Here is a 16781-nt window from a genome sequence, read left to right as displayed (position 1 = left end):
ATGCGATCAAGGAGCATCACATGCAGCAGAGAAGTTGTTCATGAAAAGAAAAATCCATCCATGTGGCAGACGTCCTTGCTGTTTTAAGAACCCACCTTGGGCAGCCGCCTCCCAGATCAGTCGGCCACCGTCAACATCGAGGCAAGACCCTCCACCCGCAAAAGGATTACAATTCACTGAAGGCTCAGATGATGGCTAGCGGTTTTTTTTTTAGCAATATTTCCTTTTAATTAAGGCATGCGCATTGTTTTATAGACAGAATGTTACTGCACACTTAATAGACTTCAGTATCGTGCGGACATAACTCGGACACGCACTGGGAAACAAAAAAAATTTATCCGATTCGCTTAATTGCGTTATTTGCTTTACTGCATCGGTCTGGAACAAAACCGACCCTATCTCCAAGGTGTGCCTGAATACTTGTAGGAGGTACGTATGAGAAAACTGCCCCCACAGGAAAGTGGGGAGTGATGAAGACAGGATTTGAGGCAGGGGTGGGATGGGGGTACCTCGGGATTAGATGTTGGCCATTGTGAGGGTCGTAGCTTTTGATCGATGGGCTACGGGGTATCTATTACATGATTATAGTTCTTTTAAATGGACATTTTTTTAAAAGAGCAGGTCATGCATAGACCAAAGAGAATACACTGTGATTTGTATTACAGTGTACCCATAATTCTACGTACCTGAAGTTCATGACCTGACTTGTACCTGTCCAGCTCATGCTGTCTCCCCAGTGCCAGCACAGGGCTCAGCACATAGTAGGTGCCCAACAATGACTGGGTGGACGGATGATTTAGTGAATGAGTGATTAACGGGCTCTAGCAGTCAAGTGTGTGGGGGCCAGGGTGAATGCCACAGATGAAAACATCAGGCAGCCCAGGGAGGGGTGTAGGGGGTGTGCTGATACCCCTCCCTTGGTCTGGTCCTCACCACAGTGACATCACAGACCCCAGGAACGAAGACCAGAGCTGACCCAGGCCCTAGGCAACCCATGACCACCCAGAGAGCGTTTTCTTACGGAAAGAGGAGCCCGGGGGCTATCTCGGGGCCCTGCAGTCTGGGGATGGTGGGGTGCCTGAGCTGTGAGTGGTACAGCTCTAAGAGGCACCCCACCTCATCCAACCATCTGCCACCGGCCCCAATGCTTCCGTGTCCCTATACCCCCTCTACTCCCATCATACGCTGCTTCGAGGTGACTCACTTTTTTCCCCCCTAAATAGATTGATTTTAAAAAGGAAGGGCTATGTCACCACCATAAATGGAAAAGCGATACCTGTGCCACCAGTAGAAGGTGACTGTAAACATAAACAGGCAGAAAAACAACAGGCTGTAAAATTCTAGATCCAGAGTGTAGACAGAGCAAGATTCGGAGCCCAAGGCCCGCTCTCCCCTGGCTGGCAGGAGCTGAGCCAGCGCCAGGAGGGATGTCAACGCTGCAGAACAGTAAACGAAGCTTTCTCCCCTTGAAGGAGAATTGCCGTGTGATTCAGAGCTAGGTGGTGCCTTCTCTGGCACCCACCCTAACCTCACCCTCCAGGACTCACCAGTAGGTCGACTCTCAGCCTCTGGGAGACTCCCCTCTGGCCAAGCAGTTTTCATTTTGTTTTGAGGCCTTGAACCCTTACTGAGATGGGGGGGTGGGGAGCCTCGGGAGCAGAGGCCGGCCCGGGCTGAGAGCTGTGGCTAGGCAGGGAGGCCCAGCTGCAGGGAGGTTCCCCGAGGCTGGCCCGAGACTGCTCTACTCCCCAGCAAGCCCCTCCTTTGCTCCAGCCCCTCCGGCCCCCCAGGGGAAGCAGGCACAGGGCCGGGCTGGCATGGGGCAGGCCCAGCTGGGTCCCAGCAAGCCCCAGGGAGCCAGGGTGAACTCATCCCTCGCCCTTAATTATCTTCCTGGCTGCTGAACTTGTGAGAAGCTCCATGCCATCAACAGGGAGGACCCCTGGGATGCTCGGGGCTGGGAGGTTCTAAGGGCCAGATGTCACCTCAGAGGGAGGTGGCAGGGGCCCTGGGAGAGGAAATGGGCTTGGGGAGGGGAGCTCTGCTTCCTGCTTCTTCTCTGTAGGGGAGAAAGCTGGAGCCAGGCAGGCAGTTGAGAGCCGAGGTTAAGGGCAGGACTCTGCAGCCTACCATATGGGGATAAAACCAGGCTCAGAGCTCAGCACTTTGGGTGACCTCTAGTGAGTGCCATAGCCCTTCGGGGCTCCAAGTGTGGTTCACAAAGCACCAGCATCACTGGGAGCTTGTGAGGAATGTAGAACCTCAGACCCAGACCTACTGAGACAGAACCTTCAACAAGACCTCCAGGGGGCTTCTGTGCCTTGGTTTCCCCATCTGTAAAATAGGATTAAAATGTGTTTGTGCCTATGTGGTGCTTGCTGTCCGCTATTATCATCACTTAGCATTCTTGTTGTTATTGAAACAACTCACTCTGGGCAAGATGGAGGCTGGTCGCAGGTCGCCTACTCCCAGTCCCCCCACACCTCAGCCTCCCACAGGTGGGTTTCATGGGACAAGAAGCCTGGGGCTCAGACAGGTGCAGTGACTTGCCCAAATTCTACATGGGGAAGCCCAAGTTCACTCCACACCTGTCTGACCCTGTTACTAATGTTAACAGTGAATAGGGAGGTTTGCGTCCTCTACACCAGGCACTTGATGGGACTCCCAACCACCCCCTGATGGCGACCTTCCTCCTGCCCCCAACTTCAGATGATAATGAAGGACAGAGAGGGAGCGCTGCTTTTCCAAAGCTACCGGGCAGGAAAGGCTGGATCTGAGCCCCCTCTATGTCACGTGGCATTCCCCACCCCCCTGCCCCAACACACACACACACACACACACACACACACACACACACGCAGTGTCCCTGCCTCTCCAGTCATCTGCCAATCCTGGCTCTAGGGTTCTGAGCCTGCCCCTCCCACGTCCTCACCACTAATGAGGTCTTTGCCAACCTAACGCTGGGAACCTGGGAACGCAGAGAGCTCTGGAACTGGCTCCGTGGGAAGAACCTGCTCCCCCCTGCTCTGGGCTCCCAGGGGTGGCTGACCGGAGGGGAGCCTTTGAAGGCAGGGCTGGGCAGAGCCAGGAGCGGGCACTGTACTGAGACGCTTGATCTGGCCTCAAGGATAGCCGGCCTGGAGCTATCCTCCACAGTGCGTGGAGAGGGGGAATAATGACGGGAACTGCTCTTGGGTGGATATCTGGGAGATGAAGGGCAAGAATGTTGCAGTGGGACTAAGCAGGGCTGGCCAAGTTCGGGCTGCAGGGCAGGGGTGGGGGAAGGGAGCAGCTTGGTGCAAGCGAGTAAAGGAAAGAGGCCAGCCATGCTGGAGCGGAGAGAGTAAGCAGGACCTGGCCACCAGGCCTTATGAGCTGGGCTCTCCACCTTCTCCCAGAGGCTTTGCTTGAGGCTGGGAAAGACACGGGAGGCAGATGAATACTCAGCTCCCAGGATGATGGCTCTACCTGTATTCCTCCTGCCTTCCCAGCTGTGGAGGACCTGGGGCACAGAGGCCTTCAAAGGACCCACTCTCACCCCTCCTGAAGGCCCCAGCTGGCCACAAAGGGGCTGTCATCTCTCTGGACTGCCTTTCTGGAAGGACAGGTGGGGATTAGTGCACTAACAGGCACCTTGGTGTGTCCAGGCTACAAGGCCTGGCCTGGAATTCTGCCTCCATTACGAGGAAGCTGTGTACTTCAGCATTCTGGAGCCTCGGGTTCCTCATCTGTAAAATGGGTCGAGTGGATAAAATGTGTTGAGCCCTAGTACAGCGCGTAGCGGTGGGGGGACCTAATCACGGACTTACTAGGTTAAAGAGCCATGATTACAAGCGGCCAAGGGACTTCAAATTGCCCGCAGCCCCAGCCGGCACCTGAAGGAGAGCTCGGTGCCGGGAGGGTCCTTGTTGGTCCCGTTCGTAGCTGTTCCTCGGCCACTGGCGACCCCGGCACCTGGTGGGTGTTCCTCAGAGTGGAGTGAACAGACGCACGAATGTGGAATGAATGCATGAACGAACGAATGAATGACCTGCTCCGTTCCCAAACTAGGACGTTCAACTCCAAGGTCCCGCCTCTCCCTGCCCCCGCCCAGGGTTCCGCAGCTCCCCGTTTCCAGACAACACTCCTACCTGCGGCGCGCCTCAGTTTCCCTCTCTGTGAGCGAGCGGGAATAACGGCAACCTCGGGGAGCTGGAGGGAGGGCTGCCGCCGGCGCCCCGCACCCCCCCCGCGCCCAGTCCGCGCGCGCCGAGGCCGCGTCCGCCCCCCGCCCCCAGGGCCGCCAGCTGCACGCAGCCCCAGCCCCGCCGGGGCCGCCCCGGCCCCGCGCGCACGTGACCCCGCCCCGCCCCGCCGCCCCAGCGCGGGCTTCCATTGGCCGCTCCGAGCGGGCCACGCCTCCGGCCGGGGCGGAACCGGAGATGCCCCGCCCGCCGCAGAGCCGGGCTCCTGCGTCCCGACGGTGCGCGGCGGCCGGACCGGGCTGGCTGGCGGGCGGAGCCGGGCCCGCGGGGCTGCTGCGGGGCGATCGCGCCGGGCTGCGGGCGGCGCAATGGTGAGCACAGCCGGGCGGGCGGGGCGCTCAGGCCGGGCGGGGACTCGGGGGAGGGGAAAGAGCGGCCCCCGGTGGGCTGGGGGCGCGCGCGGGGAGGCTCGCCCGCGGGCCGTGGGAGGGGTGGGGAGGTGGGGGGTTGGGGGGGTGTCTCTGCGGCGGGGGAGGGGCAGCCCGGGCGGGGGCGCGGCTTCGGGAGGAGGGTCTGTTCCGGGGGGCCGCGCCCGCGGGCGGGGGTTCTTTGTCCGCTGCGCTGCGGCGAGATCGGGACAAAGGAGGCGGCGGGGGGCGGCGGCCGCTCTGCGGGGAGCGGGTGTCTCCCCGCCCCCCCCCCGTGCCAGCCCGCCACCGCGGCCCGCAGTTCCGCTCCCCAGGCCGGCCGCTGGAACGGGTCCTCGGGACACCTCGGGGTATTTAAAATCAACGGAGGAGGCGGGCATCCTAGCATCCCCCAGGGTGGTCCGGCGGGCTCCGGGGGTCAGGGGTAGGAGCGCGGGTCCCGGCGGCGTCTGGAGCCCATTTCGCAGGTGGGGAACTGAGGACGGGCCGCGGCGTTTGGTGCCGAGTTTCGTCGGCGGTGACTGCGCGGCGTGGGCATGATTGGGTATCGTGGTCCCCCGTCCTCCCGCGCCCCTCCCTGCCTCAGTCGGGCCGGCCGGAGTTGCTTCTCCAGCTGTCGCTCCCCCTCCAGCTGTCGCCCAGGGGGCTGAGCCCCTTCCTCCCTCTAGCCTCGCTCAGCTCCTTGGTAGAGTGGGGGAGACGGCGTCGCCTGGCAGGGTTAAATGAGAGGGTGCGTGGAGCTCGCCTGGCACCGCGCCTGCACGTCGCCCGCGCTCAGCACGCGGTAGCTGCCGGGGCGCCTGTCATCCCCGTGCCCCCAGCATCGAACCCTTGTCACTCAGCCTGCCCCGGCGGGGGCTGCACCGGGGTTTACCAGGCTCCTGGGCCTGAAGCAGGGGAGTAGGGAGGTGGGGATCAAGAATATGACATTTTTATGTCAGGGTTGAAATCTGGCATTTGGAATCCAGGCTGCCTGGGTTTGACTCCCTGGGCGGCTACTTTTGAGCTGTGTGACCTTGGGCAATTGACTTAACTTCTCTGAGCTACAGATTGTTTATCTGCAAAGTGGGCTTAATAATAACCCTACAGTTGTTTGAGGCTGGAAGGAGAAGGGATCCGTGTGAAGTGCGCAGCTTCTCTGTGTTTGGCACATAGAGTATCATTGGCAACTTTCGTTGGGCATCTTCTGTTATTACCAAAGTTGTTTGGCCAAGTGGGCTGACCCTGTGAGAATGGCCAGTGGCTGATTCACAGGGTGGGGGCATGAGCCGCAGGCTGGGCCCCAGGAGACCCAGACTGACCTTGGGGCAGTCCCTGGGCTCAGTCTGCACCAGCTTCCTCTTCTGCCCTCAGGGACCCTGGGGGGTTTCTGGTGTGAGCTTCCTCTTCTGGAGGATGGGGTGTGATTGGGCGGGTGATGGGAGGTCGAGAGGACCCTGGCTATATATATGGCTGTACACGGTCTCAGCCCCGTGATGCTTTTTCCCATCTGCATCCCTGCTGTTCTCGGTCCTGGTTTTTGGAGGGCGGGAGGCTTGTGCCATGCGTCCTTGGGTCCCAGCGCCTGCTTGGACCTGGCACAGAGAAGACGTCCCATCTGCATCCTGACTGTGCCCAGCAGTATCCTGTCCACCCTCTACCATACCATGTTCCTAATCAGAAACCAGGCAGGAGATGTTTCTGGTGTGTGAACTGGGGTCCCCTGAAGGGGCAGAGCCTGGCTTGTTGGCACACCTGGCAGATGTCTTTGTTGCCCAGGGGCATGGCTTAACTCCTGGGGGCACTGCTGCAAACCCCTGCTCCTCCGATCCCCAGGGAGGGGTTGGCTACCCTATAAATAGGGTAGTTCCAGGTGGAGGGTGGGAGTGGTGAGCTGGTGTCCTGCTGGGCACGGTGACACTAGTGATATGCCCAGTTAAGCCAGAAGGTGGCAGGTGGCCTTGAGGAAGAGGTTGTTTGTGGTGATGGGCCTGGACTGGGCTCTCTACCCTCCTGGGAGGCAGGTCCTTTGTGGTGGGAGGCGGAGGTGATGCTAAGGGCTCACTGTCCTCCCTGTGATACCAGGAAGGTGTGGTGCCTGGCGACATGCAAACCCAGTGCCTCCCCACCACCCATTCCATTTCCACATTTCTTATCACTGCTTATCCTCCCCGTAGCCTGGCTGGAGAGGTGAGGGACTGAGTACACATTTTGCACACCGAGACACCAAGGCCATTAGGAGCAGTTTGCTGGGACAGCCCGGAACAACTCTCTGTTCACAGTAGGGGCGGGAGGTGGGCTGGGGAAGTGGAGGGTTTGCATCTGCTCTCCTGCTAGCTGCGGCCCCACGGGGCCTGAGTGGGTAATGTCACCTGTGGACTGGGGTTAAGGCTCAGTTTCGGGGTCTCATAAAGAGGAGGTAACTGGGACCCAGTGTTACACCGAGGAAGACCTGAGCTGGGAACTCTGAGGGTCGGCAGGACAGTGGAAGGCATCTGTCTACCCTCAGCTGGCTGGTGGCTGAGGTGGGGACTGTCCTTTTGAACCCGCTAGTGGGTAGAGGGGCAGGGAGTGCGGAGCCCAGTGGGGTGGCCTCAGCAGACTGGCAAGACTGGGCTATAGAGCTTGCTTCTCCAGGAGCTGCGGGTGAGATCCAAGGTCAGGCCACCCTTGGCCCAGGGAGGCAGGACTGAGGGTCCACAGAGTTGGGGGGTGGAGGATCAGTCCTGTATGTTTTGGGGATCCAGATGGCCTCGGGCCTCCAGTGCTAGCCTTCACCCTAACGGAGGGGCTGGCCAGGAGCTGCTGCAGAGGTTGGGGTGGGGGCATATGTCCTGGTGCCCACCCCAGAGCGCCCGGAGCCTGCAGGCCCCTTCCTTTGCTCTCCTGGGCTGCCCTTCTGGGGTCACGTGCTGCATTCTGGCTCTTCACTCTCGGGCAGTGCACTCAAACTCTCTGTGCCTCAGTTTGCTTATCTGTAAAGTGGGACCGATACCAATGAGCAGTGTTCGCCGCGGGGTTCTTGGGAGGATGAAGGGAGTGTATGGAATGAGTGTTAAGCGACTTTGATGATTGTTCTCAACGGGTGTGGGTTTCTCGCAAGCCATCCTGGGCGTCAACCCAGCCCGGAGCTGTGGCCATCCCTGTCCCACCCTGGGCTCTTGCCTGGATCAGGGTGAGGGGGTCAGCTGACTTATAGGAGAAACATGGCTCAGAAGGGCATGAGGGACATCGGGAGAGGCAAACCGAGTGGGTAGGTTCCAGCCCGGGCCACGGGGGGTCAGGGGGAACCAGCCGGCCACCCTCATGCTTCAGATACCCCCTGGGGTCTGGTTCCCAGAGGCGCCCTCCTCTCCCTGCCTTCTAGCACGTGGAGACAGCTGCCCCTTCATGGGCTCGGGCCTGTTGGGAATCATCCTGCCCTCACCCTCGGGCAGCTTTCTGGAGTCTCTTGGGACAGGTGTGTGGACCCCTGCAGAGAGGTCCCGGGACTGGCTTTGGGTTGGAGAGCGGGCTCAGGGGTGGGAGCTGCCAGCCACAATCCCCATGAGGGCTGGGGCTCCTCTAACTCATCACTAGGTCTCTGGGCTTGAAACACTCAGCTGTCATTTATCGAGCATGATCACAGGGTTGGGGATCACCGTGGTCACAGTGGTGTACTGCAAGGCGATGGCAGGTGTGGGGTGGTGGGGCATCTGGAGCCAGGGTGGTCTGGGAAGGAACCCCACCCTCACCCCCCAGAGGCACCCACAGAGAAAGTCCCGAATGATAGGAAGGAGCCAGTCATGGGACAGTCAGGGAATAACATTCCAGGCAGAAGGAACAGAAAATTCAGAGGTTTGAGGTGGGAGGGCCTGAAGGGCGTGAAGAGGCCTGGGGAGGCAGGGAGTTCTGCTCCTCTGCTGAGGCCAGGGCGGGTTCTGAGCAGTGGATGATGTGAGCTGATTTTTTTAAACCATCATTTCTTGGGACATACTTGCTGAGCAAACGCGGGGACAGACAGTGCACTTGGGGGCGGGGGAGGGTGGCGCCAACGAGCACAGACCAGGCGTGCCCATGGCTCTGTGCACTTGGGGGTGAGTGTCCTTCTGGCCTAGGGGGAGGGCAGCAGACAGGGTTTTGAGGTCACCAGTCCTCTCAAAGTGTCCCTTTGAGCTGGGGCAGCCTCTGCCTCAGTTTCCCCATCAGTCCTAGGACCATGTGGCTTCCCCCTGGGCTGGTAGGTGCCTCCTAGGTTCCGTGGCAGGTTTGGCCCCTAGGGTTCCCCCCTGCCTCAGGTCTTGCCGCTGTTGTTTGATTTCCTACTTCCTGCCCCCAAACACACACATACTTCCCCTTCTGAATTGATACTACGTTGCCTTCCTGTCTGGGGGCCTGGTAGACGGGTAAGCACCCTAGCAGGCACTGGACACAAGAGGGCCAGGGGGAGGGACAAGGCAGGTGTCCTCCGTAGCAGGAAGAGAGGTTCACTGGGCACAACTGGCAGGTTGTCGAGGGGTGTGGGGGAGTACCTGTCCGTTCTGGAGGCCTGAGGGGACAGGCAGAGAGGGGCAGCCCAGCAGCGTGCAGGGCCCCTCCAAGAGTGCACAGCCCGATGGGGGAGGTAGGGGCCAACCAGATGGCTGCCAGGGAAGCCAGGGTTGCACACTGAAGCAAGTTTCTTGGTTGGTGGGGGGGAGCAGGTGTGGGCGCAGGACAAGGACCCCCTCCTGGGTCCAGGTTTGTCGCCCTCCGCACTGTTGATATTTGGGGCTGGATGCCTGTTAGTGGGTGCTGTCCCCTACACCATGGGATGTTTAGTACATCCTTGGTCTCTGTCCACTCCATACCACTAGAACCACCCCCCCCAACTGCCAGCTGTGACAACAAAAATGATGTCTCCAGACATTGACAGATGTTCCCTGGGAGGAGGGCATAGTGGCCCCAGCCGAACAAGGGTCGGGGGAGCAGAGCTTTGGGGCAGAGAGACCTGTCCGGCTAAAGGCCTGGAGGTCATTGTGGCCAGGGAGAAGCAGGGGATGGGGGTGCGGCCTCTCGGGCCCCGTAGGACTCGAGGCTTTTCCTCTGGGCGACAGGGGCACTGGCTCCAGTGGACCCACATGGGTGGACCAAGGAGCCTTTGGAGAGGGACAGCCTGACCCTGCAGGTGGTGAGAAGGGGGCAGACTTCAGGGATATCCCGCCCCCTCCTGCCCAGGACGTCTCTGCAGATGTGGGCACGGGTGGCAGGGCTGTACTCAGGGCAGGGGGCGGACGGCGGGTCCCTGGACAGACTCCAGGGACATCGACTTAGCGGTCTTTGACCTTCAGGCAAGCCGGGCCTTGGGTGGGTGGGGAGTCTCCTTGGTTTGTGTTAAGAATCACTTCTAATTAAGTTTGTTATTGCTCAAGGACGGCAGGTTCCATCCTGTATGGGCGGAAAGCCTTCCCTTCCACCACTCTCTCCCTGTGTTGACGTCCATCTTTCCAGAGAAATGAATTCAACAGCCAGCTCTTACGGAGTGCTGAGGGTGGCACAGGGTTTTCCCCACCCTCGAACACTTGGGTGCTCATTACTGCTACTTGCTTCCTGGGTGGTGAGGAGGACAAGTTAGAAAGTGCAGGGTCTTGGGACCCAGAGGAGCCTGGTTGCCTCAGTGACCTAGAGAGTCTGGGTTTTTTCAGTCTGCTGGGCCGCCCACTGCCGGCTCTCTGCGGCCGCTCACCAGCCCCATCCACAGAGGAGGAATCTGAGACCCAGCGAGGTGCAGAGGCTTGTCCAAGATGGGCCGTCGTGAGAGGGTGGTGGTCTGGTGCGTGCTTCTGGTGCCCCAGCTCCTGCATTGGCCAGAAGGCCCTTTCCTGCCTCTGAGCCTTCGCAGATGCCATTCCCCTGCCAGGAATGCACCTCCCCAGGGGCCGGCTCTTCCTGCCAGCTCAACCTCGGCCTCACCTCCCCAGACCCCTGCCTGCCCAACGTAGCGTCCTGGTCCCCTGTGTTCCTGACACGGCATTGATGCATTTGTAGTGACAGGCGTTGGTGTATTGATCTGTTTGCAGCCTGGGTCCTGCCCCTGACACTGAGCTCGGGGCGGGAAGGGGTCAGTCTGCCCCACTCTCTCGCCTGCCCTCCCCCACGCTGTCCCGAGTGCATCCGCGTCCCAGGACTGGGCTGCTGAGGGCTCTTCCCTGGCTGGTCGTAGTTTCCTTGTGGACAGAAGCTGTCATCGGCTGCACCCTCTCCCAGGTGTTCCAGAAGACTTGGCTGAGTTACCTATGTCGCTTGCCAGAGCGAGGGGCTGAGGTCATGTCCCTGCTTTCGAGTCTCACGTGTCTGGCCATCACAGAGATGGGCAGTTACTGAATACCTCGGCGGGCTGGCTTTCAGGACAGTCCCCTCGAACAGACCCTCTTCCAGCTTCCAGCGGGGCTGCGGTGGGCTTGGGGGTCATGGGCCCCCTTTCCTGCATCTCTGGCTCCCTGGCTGGGCAAGGGTGACTCCTTTTTGGTGGCAGGAGCACCGACGGTGTCCGGGGTAGAGGTAGAAGTGGGCTGTTGGGAGCCAAGAGAACACTCGTGATGTCCTGAGCTAGGAACGGTGAAAGCCGACCGGTGTGTTTTTCGCTAGGACGAGGGCAGGATGGTCAGACTGAATTAAGACCTGATCAAAAAGGTCCCCCAGTCCCGGACCCCCGAGCTTGGGAGCTGTCAGGGCCCCGTGGAGCCCCCAGTGGAACCTCACCCTGCTTTGTCTTTCAGGGCTCTCGTGTCCAGCCTGGGTTCCAGCCGCGCTGAGCAGACGGCGGCACGCGCTTCCTCCCGCGGAAGCCTCCCCAGGCGCTGACCATGTCTATTATGGACCACAGCCCCACCACGGGCGTGGTCACGGTCATCGTCATCCTCATTGCCATCGCTGCCCTGGGGGCCTTGATCCTGGGCTGCTGGTGCTACCTGCGGCTGCAGCGCATCAGCCAGTCGGAGGACGAGGAGAGCATCGTGGGCGATGGCGAGACCAAGGAGCCCTTCCTGCTGGTGCAGTACTCCGCCAAGGGACCGTGCGTGGAGAGAAAGGCCAAGCTGACCCCGAGCGGCCCAGAAGTCCACGGCTGAGTTGGGATGCGGAGGCCCCGAGGCCTGTCTGCCTCCAGCTGAGAGGCATGGGAGGGGCGACACCACAGACGAGCTGCGGAGGATGGTGTGACACCTGCTGGCATGGCCTCGCTGGGCTTCATCACCGCATGCACTGACTCCCGAGGTCTTGGCTGTCCTCAGTAGCCAGGAGGCGGCGGCCCTGGGTGCCCCCCTGGCCTCCCGGTGGGACTGCCCATTGCAGGCAGTGGGCAGGCCTGACCTTGCCGGGGCTCATGACCCCGTAGCGCTTTTGTTACTTGAATGTTTAGCTGAGCCTGTTTTTGATGGAGCTACTACTGTAACGCTGAACTCACAAACAGAGCTGTAAATAGGCCCTGGAAGCATGTGCTTAAGCCTTTTTTGCTGATTTTTAAAAAGACCGTGTAGAGCACATGGGACTGACTGTAGTCATGATAAGCTGACTCGAGGCTGGCGGGGGGGGCGGGGGGGAGTCTTAGACATGGAAGGCCCACACTGCACTTGGCAGGGGCCTCTAATATATATGTGGGGGGGGCGGGGGCGGGGGGGAAGCAGAGGACGTGACATGTCCGTGTTGTCTCGTGGCTGACCAGCTGGGGTGCTTCGATGATTTCTGCTTGGTTAGCAATGGATGCAAGAACCACGCCCCCCCTCTCTTTCGGTCCTAAATAACCAGTTCCTGTTGAGAGTGGAGTTATTGCAAGGAAGCCACCGCCACTGCTTGAAAGCCGGTGAAGGACGGGCCAGGGCCCACGTCCCGAGGGCTGCCAGGTGGCCTGGTAGCAGAGCAGTTTCTAGAGCACGCTGAGCACTCCCCCCACTGCTGTCCGCCCTCCACCCCCAGCCAGCATCACTTGGCATAGGCTTTGCTAGAAACACCAGCGCCTGTGGCTGCTACCTTTATCGGAAACCCAGCTGGCCCAGGAAAGAGGAAATCGTGTTGTTTGTTGTTGTATTTAATACTTTCTGCACTGGAGGGGCGGAGGAGGGGGCTTTTAGGGTCCCCCCTCCTCCTTTTCACACATTAGTTTCCTTTCTTCTCTGAGCAGCACCCACCTGCTGGGTATTGGACTTCACTTTTCCGGGCGGGTCACCTAAGAGAGTCTCCTGACCCTGCTCGAAGAACTCCGAAGGAATGAGCACCCAGGAGAGGCCCCCGGACGGTGGCCTGACAGCCCACCCTTAGTGGATCCCCGGGGAGGGCGCACGGCAGGGGCAGTGAGTTTCAGGTTAAGGACAGGGTCTTCATGGCGGCTCTCAGCCAGGCCCGCACCCCCACGGCCTGCATCTTCAAAGGCGTCCCTTGTGTACACGTCAGTGAACTCGCAGAGTTTGTTAATCCCACCACCATAAGCACACTCCACTATTGTGATGAAAACGTGGCCTGTGTGGGCACCCTTGGTCATAAACCAGAGGCCAGCGTGGGCTTATCACGGAGCTCCTCTGGGCTCACCCAAGTCTCTAACAAGCATGTTGAACTAATCATCTTCTTTCTGGAACCCCAAGGAGGGAGCTGAGGGACACTTCATCTTAGCAGCATACCCTTAAATGGGGGTCAAACACGAAGAATTAGCTTGGGAGTTGGGATTAGGGTAGCTGGTAGCAGTCTGAGCTGCCCCAGGGGGCTACTGAGGAGCCCCAGTAAGGCAGCTGGGCTTTGGCACAAGAGGGATGTCCCTGGCCCCTAAAACAGGGGTGACTGAACCTGAGAATCAGGCCAGAGACCCTCAGAGGGCCCATGGGCCAGAGGGGGCCAGCACTTTCAAAGGTGTCCCAGGGACGATCAGGGAGAAGGCTGGTTTTCTGATGAAGGACCCTTGAGACCAACACGGAGGGTGTAGGGATGTCTGATCCATTCCACTCGCATCTCAGAACTTCCAGGCTTTCTACCTCGACTTTCCGCAGCCAGCAGCACGCACCCAGGCTGCCTTCACCTGGGGAACCCAGGACCGCCCCCCCAGCCCCTGCCCCAGGCTGACCCTGAACGTGATCGCTTAACTGTCTAAGACGTGCCCTGAGGCGCCGGCGAAGTTGTTTTTGACATGACGAACCTTCACTTTCTCCCAGGTCTTGCTCCTGGAGGTTCCCTCATCCCGCCTACACCCTGGTTGCCAGGGGCAACGTCTTTGCCGGGTCAGGGTCCCAGCGCCCGTGGGGGGAGACCCACCGGTGGGGGTCTCTGCGAGGCGAGTGGGAGTGCCCGGAGAGGCAGCGAACAGCCACACAAGAGCGCTCAGTGTGCTTGTTGATCGATGGCTGCTTTTTTTAGCGCTGACGCCAGAGCCACACGCTCACATGGCTTAGTGAAGTTATGACCTCTCACTGAATTCTTTCTGAATGGCCCAACTGTTGTGTTCTGGTCTTCTGACGGGTCAGTCAGGAAATCAGCCTTTCATCCCGCATGTCATCACAGAAGCAACAGGCGGGGAACGGGGAGGGAACTCTTTGACACTGAGCCACGAAACTCCGGACTAACTTTTCAGACAGATGTTCAAATGGGCTGCGCTACTGTTTCTGTCTCAAAGCTACCAAGTTTGTGCAATAAGTGGAAGGGATGTCATCCCTGTTCAATAAACGCTGAATGACATTCAAGCTGATTTTCTAGACCACTGAGAAAATCTTTATTTACAATAAATTTCAATAAAATTTGCATAAATATATTCCCAATGTACAGTTCACCTCTGATTTCTTCGTGTCATTTTAAAAGTTAGTCTGTCCTGTTCTCATTGCTCCTTTCGGACGCCAGCGTGGAGCTGCTGTTGGAAGGCGGGAGGCTGCTGCCTGGTAGCCGGGGGGCACCCGGAGGCTCGGGCTGGTCAGAGGCGGCCTCCCGGGGGGGCGAGAGGGCTGCGGCTCCATCCCTGCCCTCCAGCTTCCGTTCCATGGTTGCCACCAGGATCTTGAGCCACGTGTTCTCGGTGAGGAGGTTTTCCGAGGCGTCAGCCAGCTCCTGGAGCTTCCGGGCCACCTCCTGGAGCTCGCGGGTCTTCTGCTCGTACAGGGCCTGCAGCTGCTCGCTGTGGCGCCGGAGCAGGCCGTGCTGCTTCTCCAGGGTCTGCTTCTGCCGAAGCAGCCGGTGCTCGTCCCTGCGCGCGCTCGACAGCTGGGCCTCCACCTGCACCTGTGCCCGCTGGAGGGTGCTGATTTCCGCCCTCAGCTTCCGGATCTCTCTCTCCAAGTGGGAGACGTGCCCCTGCTGGAAGACTGCCTCGCTCTGAAGACACTCTTTGGTAGGAGGGTTAGCTGAGTTCTGGGGGGCGGAAGCGGGGTCTGAGTGATGCAGAATGAACCTCAGCAGGTCAGGAAGGGTGATGGGAAGGTCTTCGGGGTATTTCACACTGCGGTCCTTTCTGGAGACAAAGGGAAACGGGTCAAAGGTGAGAGTCCCGTCAACATTCTTAGTCCAAAGCACACTGCTACCGAAGGCCGGGCTTCCCACCAAGAGACATGCCGAGGATTTTACTGAATGAGAGTCAGCAAGGAAAATATTTTCTGGGCAAAAACTTCTCTACAAAGCTGAGGATGTCGCATATGCTCGTTCTGTAATTAAAGTGGCTTATCTCAAGTATGTGTCTTCCTAAGGACAAAGAGCCCAGTTTCCGATAACCACCTTGCGAGAAGGACTAGAAGCTCCCAGGCCCAAGCCTGGAGCCGGGGATGGAGGTCACTGGCAGCACGTGGGCAAAGTGGCCTTCGCAAGCTCTGAGAGGCCCAGTGGCGTGTAAGGAAGGATGTCCTGGGGCAGGACATCACCTGCGTCACTCTGTGGCTGTTAACAGCACGTGATGCAACCGGAAAGACTGCACACTCAGCCAGATTTCTTCAGCCAACATTTATCACACATTATCCAAGGCAGGAGTTCTTAACTGGGGTAACTATAAGCCCCCAGGGGCATCTGGCAACATCTGGAGTCGTTTTTATTACCACAGTGGGGGAGGTATCCCTAAAGCCTGACCCCCAACAAAAAGACCAACCAAGGGACTCCGAGAAATTAAGGCTGCCCTGCCCTGAGAACACAGAATAAGGAAGGAAAGTGACGTATGAACGGGGCTCCCCCAAAGCTCTGTCACAAGTCCTGATGCAGAAAATTCCTTTCTAGAAGTTGTCATTTAACTGTCCGATGACCAACATTTCTAACACATACAGGCCCCAGAGCCGCCTGCTGGGCAGACTCACGAGGCTGCTGCTCACAGTTCTGAGCGTCCAGACAGGTGGCCCCTCTGTGCCCTTGCACTGCCTCGTCTGTAAAAGGGGTGGTAAGAGCACTGTTGCTCTCACGGGACTGCTGTATGGATGACACCAATTAAACTTCAGCTCAGGTCATGATCCCAGAGTCCTAGGATCGAGCCCCACATTGGGCTCCCTGCTCAGCAGGAAGCCTGCTTCTCCCTCTGCCACTCTCCTTTGTTGTGTTCCCTCTCTCACTGTGTCTCTTTCTATCAAACAAATAAAACCTTAAAAAAGAAAAAAAAAAAAAACCCAACCAAGAAACCACTCATTAAAAGCTTACACACCCTCTCCACACACAAAGCCAGTGGTCAAATATCTAAGAAAAAACAAAAGGTGTTCTACTGATGGACAGCTCTTTCCCAAGGAAATAAAAATCACAGGGAAATTAAAATCACACATACACCATTTTATACCCTTATGGAGACTTTCAGATACGTGGAACAGTCAAACATCTGGAGTAAGTATATAGCCACACCCTCCTTTAAAGCAGGTTTTTTCATCTGGAGAAGCTTGCTTCGAGTTGGGGCCTCCCAGCCTTTCAACAGACAACTGAAAACCTGGCCCTTATGAGGTGCGGGCAGGGAAGGACGAGCAGAGGCCGGCTCTGCCGCTGAGCTGTGCAGCGCAAACCTGGTCTCGTAGGGCAGAGGAACTGAACTCCCCGGGAGAGGGCTGCCCAGGGGCCTTAGCATGTGTGCAGACGTTTCCAGGGCCGAGAACGACCCCTGTCAGCACGCTATTCTGGAGTCCTGTCCCAGAGCCGTCTCTACAGGGTGTGCTGACCAGCTTCCCGACTTTCCAGAAGTAGTGAGAATGCAAGGTGTGAACAAACTTTCCAGAAAGGAATCATGTTGGAAGTGGAGCTGTAAAAG

General features: G+C 58.7%; 2 protein-coding genes across 5 annotated transcripts in view; one reads left to right on the top strand and one right to left on the bottom strand.

Moving 5' to 3' along the window:
- The first annotated feature begins 4461 nt into the window (after window positions 1–4461).
- On the top strand, window positions 4462–12091 carry SNN (stannin). 2 transcript variants are annotated; one of them, XM_080831025.1, is made up of 2 exons: window positions 4462–4555; window positions 11329–12091. In XM_080831025.1, exon 2 carries the CDS (start codon window positions 11416–11418, stop codon window positions 11677–11679), a length of 264 nt encoding a protein of 87 aa, XP_080687151.1. In that variant the 5' UTR covers window positions 4462–4555; window positions 11329–11415; the 3' UTR covers window positions 11680–12091. The 2 variants fall into 2 exon arrangements, with proteins under 2 accessions (XP_080687151.1, XP_080687152.1); XM_080831026.1 differs by lacking the exon at window positions 4462–4555 and adding an exon at window positions 4810–4962.
- Window positions 12092–14273: 2182 nt separating this feature from the next.
- Window positions 14274–16781, bottom strand: part of TXNDC11 (thioredoxin domain containing 11) — a 59399-nt gene continuing 56891 nt past the window's right edge. For all 3 annotated transcript variants that reach the window (XM_080831022.1, XM_080831024.1, XM_080831023.1), the window contains one exon: window positions 14274–15029. In XM_080831022.1, the coding sequence (XP_080687148.1) occupies window positions 14387–15029 (643 nt within the window). In that variant the 3' untranslated portion in view covers window positions 14274–14386. The remainder of the gene's footprint in view (window positions 15030–16781) is intronic.

Source organism: Martes martes (assembly GCF_963455335.1).
Source record: "Martes martes genome assembly, chromosome: 18".
NCBI classification, from domain to species: Eukaryota; Metazoa; Chordata; class Mammalia; order Carnivora; family Mustelidae; genus Martes; species Martes martes.
Note: the sequence above shows the minus strand (reverse complement) of the source record. Positions and strands in the feature narration are given on the sequence as shown.